Source organism: Cervus elaphus, chromosome 17, assembly GCF_910594005.1.
Source record: "Cervus elaphus chromosome 17, mCerEla1.1, whole genome shotgun sequence".
Taxonomy (NCBI): Eukaryota; Metazoa; Chordata; class Mammalia; order Artiodactyla; family Cervidae; genus Cervus; species Cervus elaphus.
Genome location: NC_057831.1, coordinates 44,035,804 through 44,061,292, shown reverse-complemented (window position 1 = coordinate 44,061,292; position 25,489 = coordinate 44,035,804). Strand labels below are relative to the sequence as shown.

Sequence of the window (25,489 nt, the reverse complement as noted above, 5' to 3'; positions counted from 1 at the left end):
ACAGCAGCCGTGCAAGGGAGTTTATCCCATTTATTGTAGATATAACAAAACTGAGGCTCAGAGATGATGCCGCTTGCTGGTGGCACATATCGAGGGGCTGGCACAGCGAGTGTTTGCTCTCCTGTCAGTCTGATCCCCACCTGAGCTCTGTCCCCATTCCCCACCATCTCATGTTAGTGCTCCCAGCTTATTGGAAAGTCAGTCTTTTAAACATGGGAATAAATGAAATGAGGGAATTTTATTTCCCATCAGATTTCATCTCTCTTAGAGAGATTTATGTCCCTGGATTGTATTTTCATGGAGCTTTTTTGTGAGCAGTGAGATTTATAGGTGATAATCAATAGAATGCTGAGCTGGGTTTCTGTTGCACGGGTGTACCTTTCACAAAGAGCAGGTAGGGTGGTTCGGGGAAGAGATGGTCTTCGTGGTTCCCAGGAGCCTTGCTGAGCAGACACTAGTGGCAGGAGGAGGAGGGAGACGGAATCTACACTAGGAGGGATGCTCGGGAAATAGTAGGGGGCCAGATCTATATTTGGAGAAGGCTAACCATCATAGGAGGCCCATCTGTCAGGAGAGAGCATAATTCTCACACCAGAATCTCCATGCATGTGCTGTTGAAAATGGATACCCATGGAGGAAGGCCCATTTGGAGCTGGGTACATCCTAGAACACATGAGGGACCTGAACGTGAATTACCTTTGATGTCAGACTGTATCCAGCAGAAATAGATGAAGCTGGGATGCCCAACCCTCGATACCCATGCAGTTTGCTCAGAGGGTATATGCAGTCACACAACCCATGCATGTTCTTGTGTCTAATCTTGTATTGTTGATATCCTCCTTTTATGGGGTATTATCTTGCCCATTTGGGGATGCTTTGTTTAATTTCTGCAGGGCCAAGTATCCAACGAAGGCATCATCTGGCACTAGGGCTTACAATCTTTCTTCTCCTCAGTATATCTGAGTTTGGTTTCAGTACACGTGGAGACCAGAAAACCTCAAAAGGCAAAAAAATGAATTGCTAACTATGGTATTTGAGGATATTGAGAGAGCACTGTTATAATTTCCAAGGCAAAGGGCTCTTCCCAGAGCCTTTCAAATATGGTCATAGAGGTCACTGGTTCCTAAACTTTGAAGTGCCTCAGTCATGTGGGGAGTGAAATAAAAATACAGGCGATCTAATGCAGGGCTTGTAATCCAGACATGCAGGTTTGGAAAAGGACTGAAGGACCTCAAGGTTTGAGACCTTCCAATGTGATGGCTGATTCTTCTGCTTTTTTGTGAGGACTGGAAGGGGGTCACCAGTGTGAGCGTGGGGGTGCACCTGGGGGCATGTGTACTTTGGGACCTGGAGCCAGCACGGACTGCTCCCTCCACTGCAAACATGGCTCCTACCTCAGCAAAAAGCAGGCAGTAGGCATGTTCCTTCTTTCCTGTGGGATTCAGGTGCTGCCACCCTTTCTCTGAATTGTAGGAGCTCTCCTGCGCATGTACTACGGAGCCCACTAAACTTTCATCAAGTCATTCCAGTATCTGGATGGCTAGGAGCACCTGTGGTCAGATGTAATTATCACCACACCATGTTTTTGTTCTGGGAAAGATTGAGGGCAGGAGGAGAAGGGGATGAGAGAGGACGAGATGGTTGAATGGCATCACTGACCCAACGGACATGAGTTTGAGCAAGCTTCCGGAGATAGTGAAGGACAGGGAAGCCTGGCGTGCTGTAGTCCCATGGAGTCGCAGAGTCTGACACGACTGAGCGACTGAATAAACAAAAAAATGTTTTTGTACTTGTGCTTTCCATCACTTTTCTTATTCCAGTGTCATAATATCCTCCCTCTCTTCTTTCCTTTTGTCCTTCATTCCTCTCTCATTTCCCCTCCGTCCCTTCCTCCCTCCCTCCCTCTTTTCCCTCCTTCCCTTCTTCTTTCCTTCCACTTATCTTAAGATAAAGGAATCAGCACAGAACTTAGTATTTGCAGAAGCCTCCGTAGAGTTATTTCCATCAGCCTGTTTCTATTATATATACGGGCGTCACTTGTGCGTTTGTATTGGCAGCATGTGCTTATAAACACTGCCATAAACTCGGTTCTTCCATCCAGGATCGGAATGGAGTTGTTAAAGACAGTTGATGAGGTGGCATCTGTTGGCCAACAGTTTTATGCTGCAGTAGCTCTGAGCAGATAACATTAATAGGAATCACATTTGAAAGTTGTAAATTTGATGTAAAATACTAAATTTGACAATAATTGCGTTATAAAGCAAAAATTCTATTTATTAAAGGGCTCCCGTCTCTGTCTCTCCTTCGTGTGAGGGGCTCTGAAATTCTTGCTCATACCTGCCCCTAGCAATTATCATGCCGTCTCTAAAATTCTGTTTTATTTTTCCATTTTCATAACAACTACATTATGATGTGACATATTTTTTCCAGATATTTTGCTTGAATAAATAAATAGGATATTAAATTCAACTGGGGTATTAGATTATAAATTAGTTCTGTAATAGGCGTCATAATGTTATTTAGATTTTCAGTTTACACAGACCTTGTAGCAACTCCCCAGAGCTATGCTACAGAATTAGAAGTAGATAGAAGTTGATGTAAGAAAATTGGTTTTTGTAATATGCTGATGCCAGTAGAGTTGTGCTGTGTGTAAAGGTATTTAAATGGAATGTTCCTACTTACTTCATTCTACAGACAAAAGATTGATAATGATTTCAGTGATTGATCTGTTGGTGCTAATATTGGCTGTAGATGAACCAGATGTTTCTGTCCTAAATTAAAGTGATATTTACATATGAAGGCTAAAAATCAAGTGGTGAAACACGTATCATCCATCCCATGGCTGGATGTTCCTCTGTAATCTGACTGATATCATAATGTGATGTAATCGTACAACTTCTTCTTGGTGATCAAGTTAGTTTTTTCAGTTATATTTCCCATCAAGGAAGATACCCCACTCAGGAACACTGTGTGTGAACTGAAGTTACTAAAATTGGGATCTAACCTTGCTGAAGTCATACCTGTCACATACCAATGCAAAAACATGGATGTTTAATAGAAAACGTCCTCATCAGCCCGGTGAGTGCCAATGGCGAATTATGGAGAGTATCTGGCAGCAGAAGGAAGTTTTCTTTGCAGTGCGTGCTTTCATAACTCTAAACCAGGGGTTGGCAAACTACAATAGGGACAAGACAAATCTGGCCTTCTTCCTGTTTTTTAAATGGTCAAATAAAAATAAAAAAGATAAATAATGCTTCATGACACATGGAAGTTATCTGAGGAACTTCCCTGGTGGTCTAATGATTAAGGCTCTGCCTTCCAGTCCTGGGGGTGCAGGTGTGATCCCTGCTCAGGAAACTGGGATCCCACATGCTACAGGATGTGGCCAAAAATTACAATCAGTAAATAAATAATTTTTGTAAAAAAGAAAGTTAAATGAAATTCAATTTCAATAGATAAATAAAGTTTTATCAGAACACAGCCATGCTTATTTGCTTACATAATACCTATGACTGCTTTTACACTAGGGTGGCTGATTTGAGCAGTTCAGACAAAGACCAAATGGCCGGCAAAGCCTGAAATAGTCACCATTTGGCCCTTTATAGAAGTTTGCTGAGTCCTGCCATAAATCAAAACCAGGGTAGACAGCCGTGTTCTCACCGTCTCAGAAAGCCCCAGACTTGGGGTTGGGGATTGATGAGTAAGTAGGTATCTTCTGCTTGGGACTTCTGTTTACTAGTGAACGGTGGTGCTAAAAGGAGAAGAGCTAACCAATGAGGAAGATTGTACTTCTGGGCCTTAGTTTAAAAAAAAAAAATGCAAGTGTAAAATCAACCCAACTAACTTCTATAGTGTTACCAAACTCAACTCGGGCCTGCTTGCCCACTGTGTAGCAAAGTTAGTTTACTGACACCAGGTTACAATGAAGGTAATTATAGCGTTTACTGCAGCTTTCAAGCAAGGAGAAAGGGCAGCTCAATTTCCCATGGCTTTCAGGGAAAGGCTTTTAAAGGTATCATTTGGGTTGAGGTTGCAGGGGGCATGATCTGCTTCCGATTGGTTGGTGGTGAGGTAACAGGGTGGTATTTTGGGAATCTCAATCTTCAACCTTCTGGTTCCATCCACTTTGAGGTCTATGTACTTATAGTCATCATCCTTCACCAGGGCGGGGTCTTACTTCCTATAGAAAAACTGAAAGCTGTGTTTCAGAGTGTTATGTAGATCCCTTGAGGAGGCGCTGGAACTCTGTTTTATCACCGAACTATTATTTCTTGACTACTTTTCCTTTGCTCCTGCATCCCATACTTCCATAATTAGTATTAATAACTTTTGAATCTGCTCTTTGGAACTCAGAGAAGGTCTGGGGGACTAAAGATTTTTCTACAAACAAGAAATGGGGGATATGGAGGGGCTTTTGGACCTGGGAGGGCCCTGTGGATCCTGCTGTGTTTCAGTTTCCCCTTTTCTTTGCTACTCCTCCATCCCAAAGGGAGCAGGGGGTGGGACAAGAAAGAGAATAAACTTTTGGAAACAGAAGTTAATCATAAACTCGGCAGGGGAACTCGATTTTAGGAGGGCTCCGTTTCAGTGTCCTGTGCCACACTCAGACATGTCTGACTCTTTGCAGCCCTGTGGACCATAGCTCACCAGCTTCTGTCCATGGTATTTTCCAGACAAGAATGCTGGAGTGGGTTGCCATTTCCTACTCCCGGGGATCTTCCTGACCCAGGGATCAAAATGGCATTTCTTGCATTGGCAGGTGAATTCTTTACCACTATTCTTGACCACTTTACCACTGGGAAGCCCAATATCAGTTTCAATTATGACTAAAAATTTCCTACTGGGATAAACTCAATTCCAAGTTTTTGGAATTTTACCTGAATACCAGAAGATTGGTACCACATGGGACTCATGAAAGTGCCCCAGGAGCACAAAGTCTATTTTAAAGTCTTGTCAACCCTCTGGCACTAGTGGAAGGCAGCCGTGGGGTGGTCAGTCCAGACCTGGGCCCAGTAGTCTCTGCCCCTCACCAGCCCTGACATTTTGGAAGAATCTTGTTCTCTCTTAGGCCCCAGTCTCTTCATCTGTGAGTTGAAGTGGCTCATCTCAATAGCCTCTAATGCCCTGTTTGGTTTTGAGGTGATACAGGCAGGGTAGCAAGGAGTTGGACACAATTTAGCAAATGAACAACAGCAGCGTCTCCTATAAAGAGAACTATCATTAGCATAAGAAGGTCCCAGTCCCAAGAAAGGAGTCTTTTGTTTTTGGCATCTTGTAGCTTCCTTTTTGCCTCTAAAATGCTGCATTTCATTAAGGACTCACAAGTCTTGACATGTTTGTAAAGAAAGACATGGCAGGAATTCATATGCCTTGCCTTATAACAAACATGTTGTGAATAACCTATATTTGGGTATACTTTGTCATAGGGATGAAGGCAGAGTTTGAAATTTGAGCAGTTTCTGAAACGGAATGTTTTATTCTTCTCAAGCAGATCCCAGAGTTCTTCCACTTTACACCTTGAAGGCAGTCTTTATTGGAGAAGCTGCTCTCCATTTCCGAAGAATGGGAACATTTGCATTAAATGATGCAAGAGATGCCATTGTAATTTCATGAGAATTACCCTTTCCAATGAATGTTAGATTAAGAACCAAGTAAAATCCCTTGAAAGTGGCTGGAAGATAAATTAGAGCTGAGCTGCAGTTAGGTAGAACTAAATTTTATTCCTTCCCTTTAAAATGGTTTTTAATTGATTTGGCATACTTTTTAAGTTAATAATGAATACTGTACCTGGGTCTGCATGATCACTCCTGTGAATTAGATCTATTGCGCTTGAAACAGCTTTCCCTTGCAGAGGACAGTGATTTTAATGAAGCGTCTTTGCTTATTGCACCGATGGAAATGTGGTTCATGGTGGTTTCAGACAGTTCTCTAATTAGCAGTCCAGTCTGTTCCCCTGAATATTTTCCCTGAAACAGTATGGAAATGTAGACAGGCAAGGTGCTTTATCATAATGCTGGGAGTTCTCCCCCATTTTGTAGGAGACCATGAAAGTGCATGTAGATCTTGGAGACCTTTTTTTATGTGTGTGTGTGATCTTTTTTTTTTTTTTTTTTCTTAAATTGGATAAATCTAGAGACCTTTAAAAGTGGTAGAAATAGGTAACTCTGAAATTTAAAAAATGGTTTTATGTTAGAATAATGAATTTCACTGTTTTGGGGGTTGTAGACAGGGTGGGGGGCTTTAAGTTCCTAAATTAGAGTCTAATGATCAGATTTCAGGTGTGTCAACTTGTAATACGGGTGCAGGTAGGAATCTTGAGGCTCTTACCCTTGTGGCTTTTATACTTACTTGTGGGGATGGAATCTTCTCAGCTTCTTCATCGTCATCATTATTTGAGCACGAGATGGGTGCTGGACCATGTTTAGGGGTCATGGCTTCGTTTAAAGGTCAGTTGCTAAGGTCATGTTGCTAAGGCCAACATGGAAATAGTTGCCATGAAAGGATGAGCCAAAGCCTTCCTGAGAAGTGAAAATATAAAGAATGGGGTCGTCCCATTGATTTACTGAGTGAGTGAAAAGAAATGGAGAAAATATAGAAGGAGAGAGGAAAGGAGAAAGAATAACTTTTGAAGATTACAGCGTCCTGAGAGAAAGAAGCTAATAATTCAACACATTTCTATTCTACATAGGCTATTTGGTCACTATTAAGTAGTTTAAGAAAATGATTGATCTGAATATTGATATAAAATGATAATAACTACTACTATGATATATTGAAGACTCACTATCTTCCAGGTGCCAGGCTAAGAATTGCAAATAGAATGATCTAATTTGGCTGCTATTATCACTCTCTCAGCTAGGTATCGTTACATTTTCCATTTTTAAGATGAGAAAACAGAGGCACAGAGAAATTCCCATCAATCAGCTTCATCTGGCTAGAAAGTGATAGACTAAGGATTTTTAAACCCTGGAAAAGTGACTTCAAACCTCCTGATAGTACGGATTCTGCAGAGGGAATTGGGTTCACTGTTTAAAGGCGGAGAAAGAATTGTGCATTGCCTGAACTCAAACCGAGGAAGTCAGAACTAGGGCTGAATTGAAGAGCTGCTGGCTGCCATACCCACTCCAGTGTTCTTGCCTGGAGAATCCCAGGGACGGGGGAGCCTGGTGGGCTGCCGTCTGTGGGGTCGCACAGAGTTGGACACAACTGACTTAGCAGCAGCAGCTGGCTCCCATAATGCACTTAAAGCCCTAACCGCTGCTTGCTCTCTTGCTACCCAACTGTAATTAAAATTATCATACAGTATAATGATTTCTAATACATTTCAGAACAAATCACCATCTTATATCTGACATGTTGTTAATGTTTACTACCATAATTACTAATTTGAAATATAAGGCAGCAATTTTTATTAGTGTTTGGTTATGTATAATTATGTCAAATATGAGACTGCAATTTAGATTGAACTGTATTAGCAGCGATCATATAAAGTGATTATACTGTATATTTGACACCCTGGATATTTTATGTTTCTATAGATTTTTTTCCCCACTCTAAACCATAAAGAATTAAAGATCATCCAAAGGTTATTTATAATGCTTTTCATTTAAAGAGTTTGGAAATATAAATGCTAAAACTGAGATGTAGTGAATTGCAGTTTAACTGAGGGGGCTGGAAACTGCCTATCAATGAACATGTGAGATGTGCCAGACCCTCTTCTGGGTACTTTGCACAGTTGATTTCTAATCCTCACAATGAATATGCTATTTTCCTGACCAAAAACCAGGGCCCAGAGAATTAAGAAATGTTATTAATCTAGTGAATGATGCAGCTGAATTTCAAGTTCATGATTTTTCTGGAAGTTTTTTAACCTGGGTGGTTAAAAAAGAGATCATTTTATGGTAGATTATTGTTAGAATGTGCTTTCCTATAAACTTAGTAGTATCTTGTATTTAATGAGATGTTGTATGTGATGTATATGATCCTTCCTTATATATTATCTCATTAATTAAGTTTTCCTAGGTCCCCTTTTGAGCTGGGGAAACTGAAACTCAAAAGTTTAAGAGTTTTATCCAAGTTTGCAGAAGTTGGCATGAGGAGAGCCAGGATTTGCATCAGGGACTTCTGACTTAAATCCTAGTGTTTTCTCTGGTTAGATTGTTATCTGCCTCCTTGTGTTTACCACCAGCCCTTTATTACAACAGATCTTGAATTCTTTCTGTGACGCTGCTGATGACGTGTGATGATGATGGCAGCTAAGAGAGATCAACCATTCCCTGCTAAGCTATTTACATTTATCATGTAATTCTTCTGATATGCCTCTTTTTTGGATAAGGAAACTGAGATGTAGAGAGCTTCTCTCCCACAGTGGGAGAGCCAGGGTTTGAAGAGAGAACTGTTTTGATCCCTAGGTTCATTCTCTTACATGTTCATTCCCTGCAGAGATAATAGTCAAGTTATTTTTTTGGGAGAAATGAGACTGATTCCTTATCTTTACCCAAGAAGACCATTTTCTAGTCCTGAATATGTTTTTTGTTTGTTTTATTACATTTTCCTAAACATTCTCTATTTTATTAGCATATTTCAAATATTCAATGGTCACGGTTTCTTTGAAAGTCAACATTTCAATGAACATTTCAAAAGAACAAACCAAAAAACAAAACCAGTCCCTCAATCCAGTAATATTACTTCTAGTCCCAAAGTGAAAGTTGCTCAGTCGTGTCTGACTCTTTGCGACCCCGTGGACTATATAGTCCATGGAATTCTCCAGGTCAGAATACTGGAGTGAGTAGCCTTTCCCTTCTCCAGGGAATCTTCCCAACCCAGGGATTGAACCCAGGTCTCCCACATTGCAGGTGGATTCTTTACCAGCTGAGCCATAAGGGAAGCCAAAGAATACTGGAGTGGGAAACCTATCCCTTCTCCAGCAGATCTTCCTGACCTAGGAAATACTGGCTGCCCACTCCAGTATTCTTGGGCTTCCCTTGTGGCTCAGCTGGTAAAGAATCCACCTGCAGTGTGGGACATAGGCAAATTATTTAAAAGACATGTTTCAGATTTTAAAAAACAATAAAACTATATTAGAGAGAGGAAATGTAGTAGTTACATATCTTAATTAAATCACTAATATGATTGGTGAATTTCCACTCAGTTACTCATTGACACATACTTTTTAAAAAAGACAGTAAGCTCCAAGAGGGCAGAGACTATGTCTATTTTGTTCACTATAACTTGCTGTGTGTGCATGTGCTCAGTCATATCCCACTCTTTGTGACCCTATGGACTGTAGCTACCAGGCTTCTCTGTGAATCGGATTTTCCAGGCTGGAATACTGGAGTGGGTTGCCGTTTCCTTCTCCAGGTTTGTTCACTGTGCCAGATACTTAATACAGTCCTTGATATTTGGTGGAAATCCATGAACTCAAACAAAGTAAGGAATCAATCAATGAAGTATAAATATTAGTTTGTGTTTTGTCTTTTTATTTTGTTGTTCAGTATGTCATGTAGATTTTTAATCATAATCCTTCTAAATCTTGTTTGAAATTAAACTTACAAAGTAATTGATTATTAGTGGAGAAAATTGCATCTTAACCAAGAGTGAGACTTTTGTCTTTGATTGATTCTCTCAAACTGAATCTTGCTCTTTGGATTGACTCAAAGCTGAAGTAATGTACCTTTGTAAAACCAAAAACTTTTCTCTCTGAGGTCCTACTTGACAACCATGTGCGTGCTCAGTCACTTAAGTCGTGTCTGACTCTTTGTGACCCTATGGATTATAGCCCGCCAGGCTCCTCTGTCCATGGAATTCTCCAGGCAAGAATCCTGGAGTGGGTTACCATTCCCTCCTCCAGGGGATCTTCCCGACCCAGGAATCAAACCTGGTCTCCTGCATTGCAGGAGGATTCTTTATCACTGAGCCACCTGGGGAGCCCCTTGATAGCTATAGAAACTCTTTAAACAAATCTCTCCTTGCATCCATGTTTTGTCATCTTATCTATGATACCTGTTTCCAACAGAAGGTCTTCCATTATGAGTTTCTAGTCCATCTGGGTTGAGGGGTTTGCTGGCTCATCCCCACCAGCTTGACTGGCCATCTCTAAGCCAGTGACTTGCCCTTGCAAGGCTAGCATTAAGAACTGGACACGGCAGAGTTTGATCATGTGTCATAAACTGAGTGAGTTGGCCAGATGCTGATCCAGCTCAAAGCAGTGACCTTGGCAAATACAGGGTTCTGTCTGAGCATGGAGCACAAAATCAGTTCACCTTGAAAATTAACTTGCCCTTTCAGCCAAAATGGAAAACAGAAAATATTTTGTTTATGATTGTTTTATTGGATTTTATAGTAAGGACCCATAATGCTTGAAACTGAACTGAAGTCACTCAGTCATGTCCGACCCTTTGCGACCCCATGGGCTGTAGCCTACCAGGCTCCTCCCTCCATGGGATTCTCCAGGCAAGTATACTGGAGTGGGTTGCCATTTCCTTCTCCAGGGGATCTTCCTGACTCAGGGATCGAACCCGGGTCTCCTGCATTGCGGGCAGACACTTTAACCTCTGAGCCAATAATGCTTGAAAGGGCAGGTTAATTTTCAAGGTGAACTGACAAGATTTGTGATGTCATTTGTGACGGCAGTGATCAAGACCATCCCCAAGAAAAAGAAATGCAAAAAGGTAAAATGGTTGTCTGAGGGGGCCTTACAAATAGCTGAAAAAAGAAGAGACGTGAAAGGCAAAGGAGAGAAGGAAAGATATATCCATCTGAATGCAGAGTTCCAAAGAATAGCAAGGAGAGATAAGAAAGCCTTCCTCAGCGATCAATGCAAAGAAATAGAGGAAAACAATAGAATGGGAAAGACTAGAGATCTCTACAAGAAAATTAGAGACACCAAGGAAACATTTCATGCAAATAGGAACACAATAAAAGACAGAAATGGTATGGACCTAACAGAAACGGAAGATATTAAGAAGAGGTGGCAAGAATACACAGAAGAACTCTACAAAAAGATCTTAATGACTTAGATAACCATGATGATGTGATCACTCATCTAGAGCCAGACATCCTGGGATGTGAAGTCAAGTGGGCCTTAGGAAGCATCACTACAAACAAAGCTAGTGGAGGTGACGGAATTCCAGTTGAGCTATTTCAAATCCTAAAAGATGATGCTGTGAAAGTGCTGCACTCAATATGTCAGCAAATTTGGAAAACTCAGAAATGGCCCCAGGAATGGAAAAGGTCAGTTTTCATTCCAATCCCAAAGAAAGGCAATGACAAAGAATGCTCAAACCACCATACAGTTGCAATCAACTCACACGCTAGCAAAGTAATAGTCAAAAGTCTCCAAGCCAGGCTTCAACTGTACGTGAACCATTAACTTCCAGATGTTCAAGCTGAATTAAGAAAAAGGCAGAGGAACCAGAGATCAAATTGCCAACATCCGCTGGATCATCGAAAGAGCAAGAGAGTTCCAGAAAAGCATCTACTTCTGCGTTATTGACTAAGCCAAAGCCTTTGTGTGGATTGCAACAAACTGTGGAAAATACTTCAGAGATGGGAATACCAGACCACCTTACCTGCCTCCTGAGAAATCTGTATGCAGGTCAAGAAGCAACAGTTAGAACCAGACATGGAACAACTGACTGGTTCTTAATTGGGAAAGGAGTATATTAAGGCAGTATATTGTCACCCTGCTTATTTAACTTCTATATAGAGTACATCATGTGAAATTCTGGGCTGGTTGAAGCACAAACTGGAATCAAGATTTCTGGGAGAAATATCAAGAACCTCAGATATGCAGATGAAACCACCCTTATGGCAGAAAGTGAAGAGGAGCTCAAGAGCCTTTTGATGAAAGTGAAAGAGGAGAATGAAAAAGCTGGCTTAAAACTCAGCATTCCAAAATTGAACATCATGGCATTCGGTCCCATCACTTCGTGGCAAATAGATGGGGAAACAATGGAAACAGTGACAGACTTTATTTTCTTGGGCTCCAAAATCACTGCAGATGGTGTCTGCAGTCATGAAATTAAAAGATGCTTGTTTTTGGAAGAAAAGCTATGACCACCCTAAACAGCATATTAAAAAACAGAGGCAATACTTTGCTGACAAAGCTAGTCAAAGCTATGGTATTTTCAGTAATCATGTATGGATGTGAGAGTTGGACTAAAATGAAAGCTGAGTGCCGAGGAGTTAATGCTTTTGAACTGAGGTGTTGGAGAAGACGCTTGGGAGTCCCTTGGACTGCAAGGAGATCAAATGAATCAATCCTAATGGGAATCAGTCCTGAATATTCATTGGAAGGACTGATGTTGAAGCTGAAACTCCAATACTTTGCCACCTGATGAGAACTGACTCATTGGAAAAGACCCTGATGCTGTGAAAGATTGAAGGTGGGAGGAGAAGGGATGATAGAGGATGAGATGGTTGGATGGCATCACTGACTTGATGGACATAAGTTTAAACAAGCTCTGGGAGTTGATGATGGACAGGGAAGCCTGGCATGCTGCAGTCCGTCACCAAGAGTCAGACATGACTGAGTGACTGAAGTGACTGATAATGCTAGATTAAAAGTATGTATATGGCAAGATCCAGAACTGTACATTTTAATCAATCAAAAGTACCTTTTGTTGTATTTTCTTTTTTTCAAGTGCTTATAACACAGATATGTATGAATAAGTCCTTATAAGGTTCATCATGAAAAAAGAGACTTCTAAATCCTTTAAACCCAATTCTAAAATTGATCCCATAAGAAAAGTTAAATATCATCATTGTTTGTAGATTGGAAGATCACCACAAAGATAATTCTTTTTATAAATACAGATGGTGCCCTTATGGAAATTATATGACAGTAAGTAGATGCCAATAGAAAAAATGACACGTTGATTAGCTAGTAAAATAGTGTTCAGTAGAATTATGCTTCTTTGTCTAATTAATGGCTTATTTGAACTTGTGATGCCCTGTTTTCATTTTAGCTTTTAATGTGTTCCTTCAAAAACTTTTAAAATGTGAAATAATATGAATTCGATTGTCTTGAGCATAAAATGCTAATCATCGATTAGCAGTGAATCATGGCTATAAAGCTTCCACCTCTTCACCCCCTTCTCACCCCAAGCCATTCTTATGAATTGATGAAGCTGAATCAATTGCCAGCAGGTTGAAAACACAGCACTTGACTGACAGAAAAAAAAAATGAGCCAATGAATATGTTATTGGCAAATTATTGATATAAAAATCTGTGCTCAGGGTATACTTGGGCAAGGAATATAGAGAGGGGCACATTTTGTTTACTGAGCACCTGGTGTGTGTCAGATCTTAGAAACAACCTCATATTTGGGCTCTTTTGGTGCTTTTTTCTTTTATTCTCTCTGAGCTGTATTGTATTAAAAATATCAGGATGGCCAAAAAGTTTGTTCGGTCTTTTCTATAGCATCTTATGGAGAAACCCGAATGAAGTTTTTGACCAACCCAGTAACTCCTCCTCTCTCCCTCTTTTAAACAGCATCAGTGTTTTTTGTTTTTTTAAGAGTGCAGAGGCATCTTATCATGGTATCAGGACATGGAGAGCATTGGAGTCTTAGCATCCCATTTTCCATGTTCGCCACTGTTTGTTGGTGGTTGCGATGTGGAGAAATGTTGCCCAGCCTCTTCGAAATGGCATGTGAATAATCCTGTAATCAGTGTAATGTATGCTGTTGTGGGAGTAATCAAGTCATTCAGCTTTGAAGTAAGATCCAATTTTTAAAAAGTGGTTGATGAATGCAGTTTCAGGTATTTAGAGGAGGCTGATGTTACCTGGACTATTTGGATCTTCTGGTTGAACAGGGAAAAAAGTACTTGAAGAAACTGAAGTGGACCATTCTAAAAATATCCCAAGTTTTGGGATAGATTTTCCTACCAGGCACAGTACGCAATTTAAGATTTTAAAATTAAACACGTCTGTGAGCTTCGGAATTTAGAATTGCTGAAGGCTGAGTTGGTTGGAAGGGAAGGGTGACGGTGGCCTCTGCCTCGTCTGAGGGAAGATCTGCTGGCTCCCACCTCCTTCACTGTGCTTACCCGGGGCTTGGCAGGGTGGGGTCCACCTTCTTATTCAGTCTTAACTTAAATGTTTCTTCTTCAGTGGTGCTGTCTTCCCTAAGCACATTTCCCCCCCTGGGAGCCCTCTCTTTTCCTGTTTCCTTTTTGATTTTCTTCATGTGTCTTATGGGCTTCCCAGGAGGCTCAGTGGTAAAGAATCGCCTTCCAGTGTAGAAGAGGAAAGGGAGGATGGGTTGGATCCTTGGGTTGGGAAGATCCCCTGGCGGAGGGTATGGCAATCCACTCTAGTATTCTTGCCTGGAGAATTCCACCGGTAGAGGAGCCAGGCGGGCTACAGTCCGTCGAGTTGCGAAGAGTCAGACACAACTGAGAGACTAAATCACACACACACGTGTCATATAACCTCTAGAAATTCTTCCTTCCTTGCTGGCTTCCCCTCTTCCAGGAGAATGCAAGCCCCTTGAGAGCAGGGGCTTTGTCTGGCTCTCCCAGTATCTTCAAGACCCCAAATGGTCTTTGGAGTCGTGGGATGAAAGATTGATTGAAAGAGTGAAAACTCCATCTAAACCCAGGGCCTCAGGATTTGGGCTCAGCGGGTCCCCTGCCAGGTACATTTGCATTACTAACAGGTTCTGGGAGCAGCACATCTCCCTGGCAACACACCCCCCAACTCCTCCGTGCTCGCCTCTGGGTAAAGGCTCACCTTGCTGATCCTGTCGCCTGTCCCAGGTCAGAGGCTGCTGGTGACTGGGTGACTGGTCTGCTCAGGCTCCCAGCTGGGCCAGCAGCCGGCAGGAGTCATGCAAAATGCTGTGACTGTCCCTGCTAGTTAAGCTTCATATTACTTAAGACACCCATTTCAAAAATAACTCTGGCATCTTGGTTATGTTCTGTACTTGATTCCCATGGCTTTAGCGGTCCAAATCCCATTAATGCCAGAGCCCTTGCACAAAGCCTTTTGTATTGACTTGGGTCAACTTAATCTGTGGGTTTGTGTTCCCCTCCCCCTCCTTGCAGCTTCTCAACAACTCTTGCTTTTTATTTTTCTCTCATTTACTTTCTCTCTCACTCTAGTTCTTTCTTTCTCTTTCTTTTTCATTCTCCATCCTCCCCTCCCTCTCCCCCTTCCTTCCTTCTCCTTTCTCTCGCTCCCCCATCCTTCCTTTACTGCCTTCCCCCTGGCTTTTCTCTCTGCCCCGCCACCACTTTCTTTGCCTTGGAGAGCCAGATATTGTAGGTGATTCCCTCCTCCCAAGATTGAATTCTAAGCATGTGAGGTGTCTTGGCCCCAGTTTCCTCCTTGCCTATCTCTTCGGGCTTCAGATTTATCAAGTGTACCAACATTAAGTAAGATCTTCATGAAAAGCCTCATATATAAAAATCTTCATGTTCAAGTAGGTAATTTTTGGACTAATCACTGGTGTATCAACACATCTCTACAGAATTTCTTTCCTTTTTTTCCCCAGCATTGATTTTCTGTTTATGAAAGTAATGCATGCTCACTGTGAAGCATTCAGATAATAAAGAAAACCTGGTGTGACTTTAAGTAGCAGGACTCCTGGTGTAGCCAGAAGAGGATTTGGTTTTCGAGAGAATAATTAACAAAACTCGTTTTACAAGAGCCCATTTATTGCAGAAAATAGGGGAATTACCTGTCCTAGGGAATGAGAAGTGTTCAGATGTTGCCAACACTTCCCCCAAATGTGCTGTGGTCCCAGAATAATGACTTCTTTTCTAGGAAAAGGAGAAGATGCTGTGGTCCAGTGGATAGGAAACACTGCCACCAGCTTTCTTACTTTGCAGAAAATATGCCCAAGTCTGCCTTTTCAAAGAAAGCTATCAGACCACATCAGAGGCAAAGGGGGTATAGATTCCATATCTTTTGATTCATTTATTCTTAGAGCAAATCCACATTTCCCAATTGTGCTGATGGCTGTCATGTAAGGTTTGCCAAAGGGTTCTGGGGTCAAATAAATTGGGAAACACTCACGCCGTTGTTCATATTGCTTGAAGCTATGTGATTCACATCCACTTATTGCAGAACAGGAAAACCTGAAGTAAAGAGACCCATGTTGCTTCATTTCATGTTGTTTTCTGAAACTTAATTGACTGTGGGCTTTTTTTTTTTTTTTTTAAAGTAACATCTAATATTGCCTAAGGGTTTTCCTGTTGGCTCAGCCGGTAAAGAATCCACCTGCAATTCAGGAGACCCTGGTTCCATCCTGGGGTGGGGAAGATCCCCTGGAGAAGGAAATGGCAACCCACTCCAGTATTCTTGCCTGGAAAAATCCATGGACAGAGGACTATAGCCCATAGGGTGTTAAAGAGTTGGACACAACTGAACAACTAAGCATGCAAGCAGGCCATATTCCCTAAAACTATTTGGGTCAAAAAAAAAAAAAAAAACCACCACAAAGAAAACAAGCAAAAGCAGTCCCTGTATCTTTATTCTGGGTGCATAGCCTTTTGTGGGGGGCCTTTCGCATTTCTGGTGTTCATGTTTTTCTTGGATGAGAAGATGAGTGGGGACAAGGATTCATCTGTCAGTTCCCTTGTTCTGGGCATTGTGCTGGCCACTCTTCTTGCCTGACTGCATTTGAACCCCACAGCATCTGGGATCCTCACTGTGCAGATGAGGATCCAAGGCTCAGAGCAGTGATGTACCTTGTTCACATCCACTCAGTGAGGTAAGTCGTGGGCCTGAGGGAAGACCATGGTTGTGGACCCTGCACCAGGGCACTCAATACTTCCAATGCCCATGCCATTCAACAGAGCAGACACAGACCCCACTGCATCCTTCCCACATTGGGAACCCATTAGAGGCATTCATCAGTTGCTTTTTAAAAGAAGCTCTAGTCGGGGTGCACCATTACACACAGATCCCTCTTGGTGAAGACTGCTTACCATTCATATTCAAATAACTGAAAATCAAGTGTGTGATATATATATACATACATACATATATATACACACATATCTATTTATCCATCCAACCATCTATCCATCTATCCATCTATTCATCCATCCATATGTATATATATCTGACTTCCCCAAAATGCATTCCAGAACCTGAAACATAGTAGGAGATTGGCAACAAATATTTAGTGACATAAAATGGGGAAATAAATGCTACATGAAGTATGAGTTCATGCCCTTACACTCCCTAACCTCCTCTGCTTTGTTTTTCTTCATAGCATTCATCACTACTAGACATGTGTTTACTTGTTTTACATTTACTTATGTATTGGCTTCACCCCACTCCAGTACTCTTGCCTGGAAAATCCCATTGATGGAGGAGCCTGGTAGGCTGCAGTCCATGGGGTCGCGAAGAGTCAGACACAACTGAGCGACTTCACTTTCACTTTTCACTTTCCTGCATTGGAGAAGGAAATGGCAACCCACTCCAGTGTTCTTGCCTGGACAATCCCAGGGATGGGGGAGCCTGATGGGCTGCCGTCTATGGAGTCGCAGAGAGTCGGACATGACTGAAGTGACTTAGCAGCAGCAGCAGCATGTATTGGCTTTCAGAGTGTCTCCCCACATTTGCATGTAAACTCCTGGTGGGGGAGTTCTGTGGGTCATTTATTCAGCACTGTGAATTTAGGGAAGGTACTCAATAAATATTTGGTGAAAGAATAAATGGTTAAATAGAGGGTTTTTTTTTTTTTTTTACCATTACTTCTACTCTTCCAAAACTCCTCAAATTGCTTTCTTTATTCCTCTATGTCTCTCTCAGGAGTAGTTAAAACTTACTTAAGGCTGTAAATAAAGGAAGTCTATGTTCTTAGCTATTCCATCCAGTGTAGCAAATATGGAAGGGCTCTGGGTTCATGGGTGTAGGCTGTTTGCAAGACAAAGACACTCACAAGCCCTGTGTACAGGCAGATGTGCCGTCATAGGGACAGATACACAGTCACCACTTTCTGCTTTCTGTAACCGCATGCTGCTCGCTTAGCGCAAGGGTCTTCAGCAGAAATCCCATGTTAAAAAAATAAAAATCCAGACAGCATCTCTACTTCCTATCCAGTAGAACCACACCCTGCTGGGCTTCTTAACTCAGGATGGAAAAGTGTTTCAATATAATTAATCTCCTTTGCAATTCTGTTAAAAACCATTTTCCCCTCTCAAGATTTTATCCAACAGCCAAAGGGATCTGGAAAGGATAAGGACCCCTGAGAAGCTTTGACTAATATAGAATGAGGGGGATATTTTGGTTGGCGCTTAGGTAGGGCAAAGAGTTGAAAAATAGGTTCTCATCTTTGAAGTTAAAAAAAAATGTGTGTTTGTGCAGTATTTTCCCTTGTGTCCTGCTCCCATCTGTAGGTGGGTGCATCACAATCTCTCTCTGTCACACACGCACACACTCACTCACACACACAGTGTCTCTCTCTCTCTCTCTTTCTCCACTCCTTGATGCCCGGAATGCTTCTGACACTCTGTAGGTGAAAACTTGCTCCCTGGGCAGGATGGCCCCTGGTCACCTTCACTTCTGTGGAGCAGTCAAAAATAAGCACGAGACCTACTCGGAATGTGGAGTGCAGTTGAAAGGCATTTTGCCAAAATGTTTTCCGACCACCCAGGGGTAGAGATTGAAGCATGCCCAGCCCTGATTGGATTACCATAGCCCCAGAAGCATTTTAATCTCAACTGCTGTTGCTTGGTGTAGGGAGGGAGCCGGGAGGAGAGGCGATGATTGAGATGTGTGTGTGTGTGTGTGTGTGTGTGTGTGTGTGTGCAGTGGCAGCTTGTGTCTCCCAGTCTCCCGGCTGGCGCTGGGAATATGAAAATACTTGCCACGGAGATAAAGTGAGGGATTCTTCAGTAGGGTCTGTTGATAACTTCCCTTTAATTTGGATTCTGTTGTATAAAATCTTTGTCAAAACAGGCTTTTAGCACACACAGCCTGGTGGTGGCAGATTGTGTATCAGTGGCTGATTGTACTCAGGGAATAAACCAAAGCTTTAAAGAGGGATGCGTTTTCATAGTGGATGTGTGTTGGGGGTGGGGAGGTGAAGGAAAAAGGAAAAAAAAAACTGAATTGTTAAGAAGGGACCCTTTCATAGCTCAAAGCAGCAAAGTAGGAGGACGAAGTAGACGAGAGCATGAATGCCATAGAACCACCAGAAAAACATTGTTGTCGAAATGAATGATGTTTATGCACTTATATACTCATATCTAACATTATATTAGTCAAAAAAATTTAAAAGCCCAACCTTGGAAGGAATTTAGTTTCTTAGGCCACACAGAATAAAGTAAACCATCCTAGGCAGTGCTTAATTACATCCAAACTGAAAAGTGGGAATACACGGGGTTTTCTGCCTGCCTGGGCCCCAGAGTTCATATGTAAGGGAAGATGTCCTGTGATTAGAGGTGAATGTCACGGTCATGAGTGAGGCAAGATGACCCTGCAGGACGGTTGGCAGGGGAATTAAGGATTGAGAGGCATGTGTGGGCGTGGAGAGGTCCAACCTCTGAAGGTTGAGCCGTTTGCACTTTAGGCTGAGGGAGAAGGAGAGCCAGGGCAGGGATTCAGGAATGTGGTCCTAGGGGAGGTAAAGATAGATTTGCTTGGCATTGGCATTTTAGATGGATCGGAGTGATGAGAGATGAAAGCTAAAAAGTGGGAGCAGGAAGAGTAACAATGGAAACATTCTCTGTTACCCAGAGACTTTCCTGGTGGGGTAAAATAAAGGAATGGGTATATGCTGATTTCTGGAGTGATATCTTTGAAAACAGGTCAGAAAAACTGACAAGGAAGCAAGCATAGAACTGGTTGGAATAGGAGTGCCCATGTCCTTCTGTGTACTAGGGTTGTATAAACCCATGTGCACGCAAATAAGTGGCAAAAGTTACTGGGGAAGCGTCAGGGTGGAAATTTATAGCTATTATTTCTGTGGCCTCTAGCTACAAGAGCTAACAGGTGAAGATAGTCAAGAGACCCAAAGTGGGAAAAAATGACATTTTAACATTTTTGTCAGGTAGGCAATTTAAAAATAAACTTGAATTCAATATACACCATTAATGCTAGAGGTTGTGTTATAACAATGCAAAAATGCCTTCTTTTCGACAGTAGTTTAAAAAAAAAGTATTTCGTGGCAATGGGGGGCTAGGAACCATATATAGTTGAGGCATATGTGACCGTGACAGCAGCCCCGCAAAGCTATTGAAAACGTACCACGAGTCTGCCCTCCAGAATTAACACCGTACCCTAGGTCAGGGACTCACTATTATCCTAATATCTGCTTTTGGATTCTGTCCAGTCCCATTAGCGATTCCCTTGTTGATTGCTCTGTTACTTGTGAATGTTAATTGCTTCTAAATCTCTTTGGCTGTTCAGATGCTTGGGGGGAAAATATCTGACTGGTGAAGGTATGAGTTTCTTTAATGTGCAAGTAAATAAGAAGTCTGTTTAGAGGCCCCACTGAAGTGTCTGTGACTCAAGATGTCATAACCAGCTGATGTGGCACCTTCCTTTGCATGTCTGTTGTATGTTGGGGTGTGATCTTGGGGGGAAATGAGATTTCTGGGGTATCTGGGGTATTTGTCCAAAATTGGCAGGCTTGTAGATATGACTGAATAATCAAATCCTTCCCTCTGGGATTTCTACTTGCTTCCTATGAAATGACCTTGCTATCTTCAAGATAAGCTTCTACTTAGAAAGTGGTATGAACTCAGAAGATGTAAAAATATAATTTGGCCCATCACTTGTATGTTGATCTCCATAGTTTCCGAACCAGAAGTGAAAGTGAAAGTGTTAGTCTCTAAGCATGTCTGACTCTGTGTGACCCCATGGACTGTGGCCCACCAGGCTCCTCTGTCCATGGAATTCTCCAGGCAGGAAAACTGGAGTGGGTTGTCATGCCCTCCTTCAGGAGATTGTCCTGACCCAGAGATCGAACCTATACCTCCTGTGGCTCCTGAATTGCAGGCAGATTTTTTTTTTTTTTTTTTTTTTTTTACCATCTGAGTCACCTGGGAAGAAGGCAGCTTGAAAATAAACTTCTGAAAATTTCTTATTTTGCCATTGGGAAACAAAAGGCTCTGGAGAGGTGAAGAGGTCAGGGTCACAGAGCCACCCACAGTGATGCTGTTTGGAGAGCAAGGTTACCTGACTCTTGGCCCAGTGCTCAAGCAGTCAGGAGAAGGGAAAATGATAAAATGGGCATTTATTATAGTTTTCAGAAACAATTCATTGAGAATGAATTTTTTTCCCCTTTAGCTGGAAAAATCTATTATGATCCAGTTTTGAGATGTATTTGTTAGAAATTATAATAACATCCCAGAGAGAGTAAAAGGAGATGCAGGAGAAAGGCCAAGCACCCAGTTCAGCACTGTGATTCATCTGTTCAACCAGTATTTACGGGGTCCTTTGACCTTAGGATTCATTTAGTGGTGAATAAAGCAGTTCCTCACTCTCATGGAGCTTGTATCCTAGTGGAGGGTGGGAGGTGGGGGGAAGAATTAGAAAAATAAGTAAAGAGATGGATCAATAAAGTTAGGCCGCGGGAAGACTCCTGGAGAAAAAGAAGGGAGGGAATGGAGCCTGATGAGTTAGCAATGTTGTGATAGTTTGAGGTGGCAGCATAGCAGTTCAGCCCCCGATCCATTCTCCCCCAAACTCCCTTTCCATCCAGGCTGCTCAAATAATATTGAGCAGAGTTCCCTGTGCTATACAGTAGGACCTTGTTGGTTATCCATGTGTCCATGTCAGCTCTAAACGACCTTACTGTCCCTTCCCCTCTGCAACCATGAGTTCGTTCTCCAAGTCACTGAGTCTGTTTCTGTTTTGTAAACAAGTTAATTTGAATAATTTTTTTTTTTTTTAGATTCCTCATATAAGGAATATCATACAATTTTTCTCTTTCTCTGTCTGTGTGTCAGACATTTTTAAGGAGACACAGCTTTTATGAACCAAATAGTTTGTCTCATAAACAGAGCCTAAACTCATCTTTTTGGAAAACGTTCCCCGAAGAAGCCATCCTTTTGGGACTGGTGTTTGTGACTCATCAGGAGTGTCCAAAACCATTGAATCTTTCCAGATAAATCAGAAATTTGTTACTGTACTCAAATTCTTGAACTGTAAGCTTTTAAGTTTCTTGATGGTTGTTGATGAAATTTTTTTATGAAGCTCTTATTGTCTACACATTTTTGTGTCCTCCAAGAAACCACATGGAGCACTGAACTTGTATATAGTGAGAACTCGGTAAATGTTAATTATTTAGTCAGTGCCCAAATAAATGGCCTGAGAGTGGCAGAAATGATGGGGTGTCCTAGAAAGGGTTGTTAAAAATATACCCTTCTAAAAATATTGTTAAATGAGATTATTTCTGAAGCTTCTGACTTCCTTGGAATAATTTTTAAAGACAAGTCCATATGCTGACATGTGAACATAAGTATGTGTATAACAAACTGAACTATAGTAACATTATTTTCAGGCCAAATTTTAGTTGGATGATTTTATTTTGTCAATCTAATTTTTTTCTCCTTGTTTAAACTGGATATGGGAAGTTTTTTTTTTTTAACCTTTTCTCTGGTATTAAAGGAATATTGGTCTCTGAGCTCTTTGGACCAAGTGCCATTCTGCACTGTCTTATTCTGGGTAAAATGTATTTAATACATTGAGATTGTGGTGGAAATTACATGGGAAATATCAGTCCCCAAGGAAAAGATAGGTGGTCAAGTTGTATTCTGACAGGGAAGATGAAAATTGTAATTCTTGTTCTCCCATAACTGAATTCTCTCAGTGTAACAGGCCAATAATTTATTCTCCTAATGCATTTCTGTATCCCCATCTGCAAAGTGGGGGTAACACAAACTTACCCTCTGCCTTTCAGGTTTTTTGCGAAAATCAGTGAACTAATATTGGTAAAATTGGAGCCCCATGGATGAAGGGTACTTTGTAAGTATAACACATTATTGTCATGTTATGTTCTGTGCATATGTATGTTATGTATAGTGTAAATATCGGATGTCTGTTTTTGCCGTATTAGGAAATCAGTAACTCTGAGTTTCACACCCAAGTATTGAGAATCTGAATTTCTTTCAAGAATTTAACATTACTGAACTCTCTAATCGTTTGTCAATATGTTTGATGTGCAAAAGTCTGACCAACCCCCCAAAATATTCAGTTCATGTTTACTAGACAATTTGGAAGAATACATGTCTGCATATTGTGTGAAAGTGTTGATATCAACCCTGGATATGAATGCAAGGTATCTGAATTTCTCTTCCCTTATCTCTGTCTCTCTCCTTCCTTTTTTTTTTCTTTTTTTTGATTTTCTTTTAACTCTGTGTTTTGATCAGTCCATTTGCATCTCAAAGAAATGGTTGGTTTCTGGGAGACACTGCACGTTTCTCTGAGGTCCGTGATGTTTTGTTAATGATTAAACTGAAGGAGACATCTCTTAGATAAGTTGCTAAATATTGTGTTTCCAGACTTGAGGTGGGGGAGGAAGCCAGCTACAATGGTGAGCTAATGGGTCACCCCTTTGTGACCATGTGCCAGCCCAGGTGACTTGGGAGAGGCCTCTGGTCCATGGACTGGCTGAGGGCTGCAAGTTACAAAGCTCAAGAGCAGGCAGAAACTGTAGAATCCTACAGCAGCTGCTTCGACTGATTTTTCCTGCTAAATGGGACATATTTTTATTTTGGGAGGTTAACCAGTGCTCTGGCATCGTGTGAACAACTGTAGATTGGCCAACAGCATGCCTAGCTTATTCCATGGTATATATATATATATATATGTGTGTGTGTGTGTGTATACACACACACATATTTTTAAAGAGTGGCTATCACCCTTTAAAAACTCCAAACAGAAATTGAGAAAGGATTGTGACTGCTTATTGAAGCCCGTTTTGTGAGTCCCCCTGAGATTCACAGGCTATAAGACCTTATATCTGGGAAAGGTCCATGCATGTTTCGTCTCTGGTCATATTTCTTGGCCAGTTCTCAGGATTCCATCTGATGGGTGCCCGAGCACCTTCTACATATCTTGCATGCTCAGGTCCTGATTTTACCATCCATCCCTACAAAGAACCAGTCTTCCTACTCCAAAGTGATACCGTTTTTCAAATATTTGGTGGTACTTACTGAGTCCCCCTTAAGGTGGTCTTGGTCAGCATCAGTTCCCTCCACAAGCAGAGTTTGTCTGCTTTGACTTCCCAGCTCTTTACTCACTGGAAGGTTCTTATTGTCTGTGTCTTTCTTAACAAGCCACACCGAGAGTCCTTCTGCAGGCCCTCTTCTGCATCTCTGAATCAAGAGATCTAATCAAAGATCCGCAAGAGAATGACCTGGAAGGAATCATCTGGAATCACACGCTCCCATGGCTTGGTTTGAGTAACGGCACAGCAAAACCCACGTCCTTCTGTGAGGTGCAGATGATTGACAGGGAGAAAGTTGTTTTGGTTAATAATACAATCTGCTTGCCTCCTGGAGACGCAGCAGTCGCCTACTAATTCGTTAGAAGTGAATTAAGGTTGTTTACCGATGTTTTAAAGTAACTGTCAGAGTGGAAAAAAAAAAGTTCATCCTGGATGAGACCACTCACCTACTTGCAAGTTGCTGTTTATTTTAAGCTGAGTGCATAAATAATATATTGATATACGAAGGGTGATTTCAAGCATTAGAACACGAAGCCTCCTGTTTACTAACTGTCATCGGGCTGAAGAGAATTTAAACAGCTCTGAACCTTTTTGTCTGTGAATGCAAGGCATGAAATTAACTTTCATTTCGTCGTTAGCAGAAAGCATGATTAAGGCAGTCTTGTTGATGTGTCTTCTGCCGATCGGGGGCTCTTTTGCTATTCAAGACGAGCCTGGCAACAGAAACAAGGATTTGAAACAAGAGCCTCTTGCCAGCCCTGCCACCACCTCAGAGAAACACAAGCAGGGATCTGTCTGGGACACTGAGTCAATGTGTTCTGAATGTAAAAGGAAGTAGTGAAATAATCCTAGGCTGGGTTCAGGGGTTCTAGTCCTGACCACCAGGAACCCTGTCTGAATCTCACTATTTTCCCCTGTAGAATGGGCATCATAACCTTTGCTCCCACTGTTTCCCAGGAAGATGCTGAGACCCCAGTGATGTTATTGTTGGGCAACAGCTTTGAAAAGTATCAGGTGTCACATCTGGGCAGGACAAGGCTGTGTTTTAGGTGACCTTATATATAGAGTAATTCATTTCATCTGCCTGACAAAGCTATGGGAAAGGTATTGGGATTATCCTAGGTTTCCTACTGCAAAAACTGAAGCTTGGGAAAGCAAAGGGGACTTGCTTCATTGTCCCACAGCTAAATGGTTGCAGATTGGGATTCAAACACCAGGCAGCTGGGGGCCCGAGTTTGTGTTCTTAGCTATTACTTACTTGGGAGAAGTGGCCAGGTTTTCCTACATAAGATTATACCTCCTGGTCATGCTCAAGTAAATGAAACATCATTCCTAATGGTCTGGACCAAATT

The 25,489-nt window shown here is 41.7% G+C and overlaps 1 protein-coding gene and 1 long non-coding RNA gene across 3 annotated transcripts in view; one reads left to right on the top strand and one right to left on the bottom strand.

The window, feature by feature from the left end:
- Positions 1 to 25,489, top strand: part of PPARGC1A (PPARG coactivator 1 alpha) — a 695,201-nt gene that overhangs the window by 175,439 nt on the left and 494,273 nt on the right. Inside the window, exon 2 of one of the 2 annotated variants that reach the window (XM_043870999.1) lies at positions 22,869 to 22,933. The exons of the other annotated variant lie outside the window; for it this stretch is intronic. Coding sequence (XP_043726934.1) covers positions 22,916 to 22,933 — 18 coding nt within the window. The 5' untranslated portion in view covers positions 22,869 to 22,915. The remainder of the gene's footprint in view (positions 1 to 22,868; positions 22,934 to 25,489) is intronic. 2 annotated transcript variants of the gene reach the window in all.
- LOC122673324 lies at positions 5,099 to 24,317 on the bottom strand. The gene is made up of 4 exons (XR_006334667.1): positions 24,124 to 24,317; positions 6,349 to 6,518; positions 5,788 to 5,966; positions 5,099 to 5,202 (listed from the first exon to the last, which is right to left on the bottom strand). It is a non-coding gene; the product is annotated as an uncharacterized LOC122673324 (long non-coding RNA).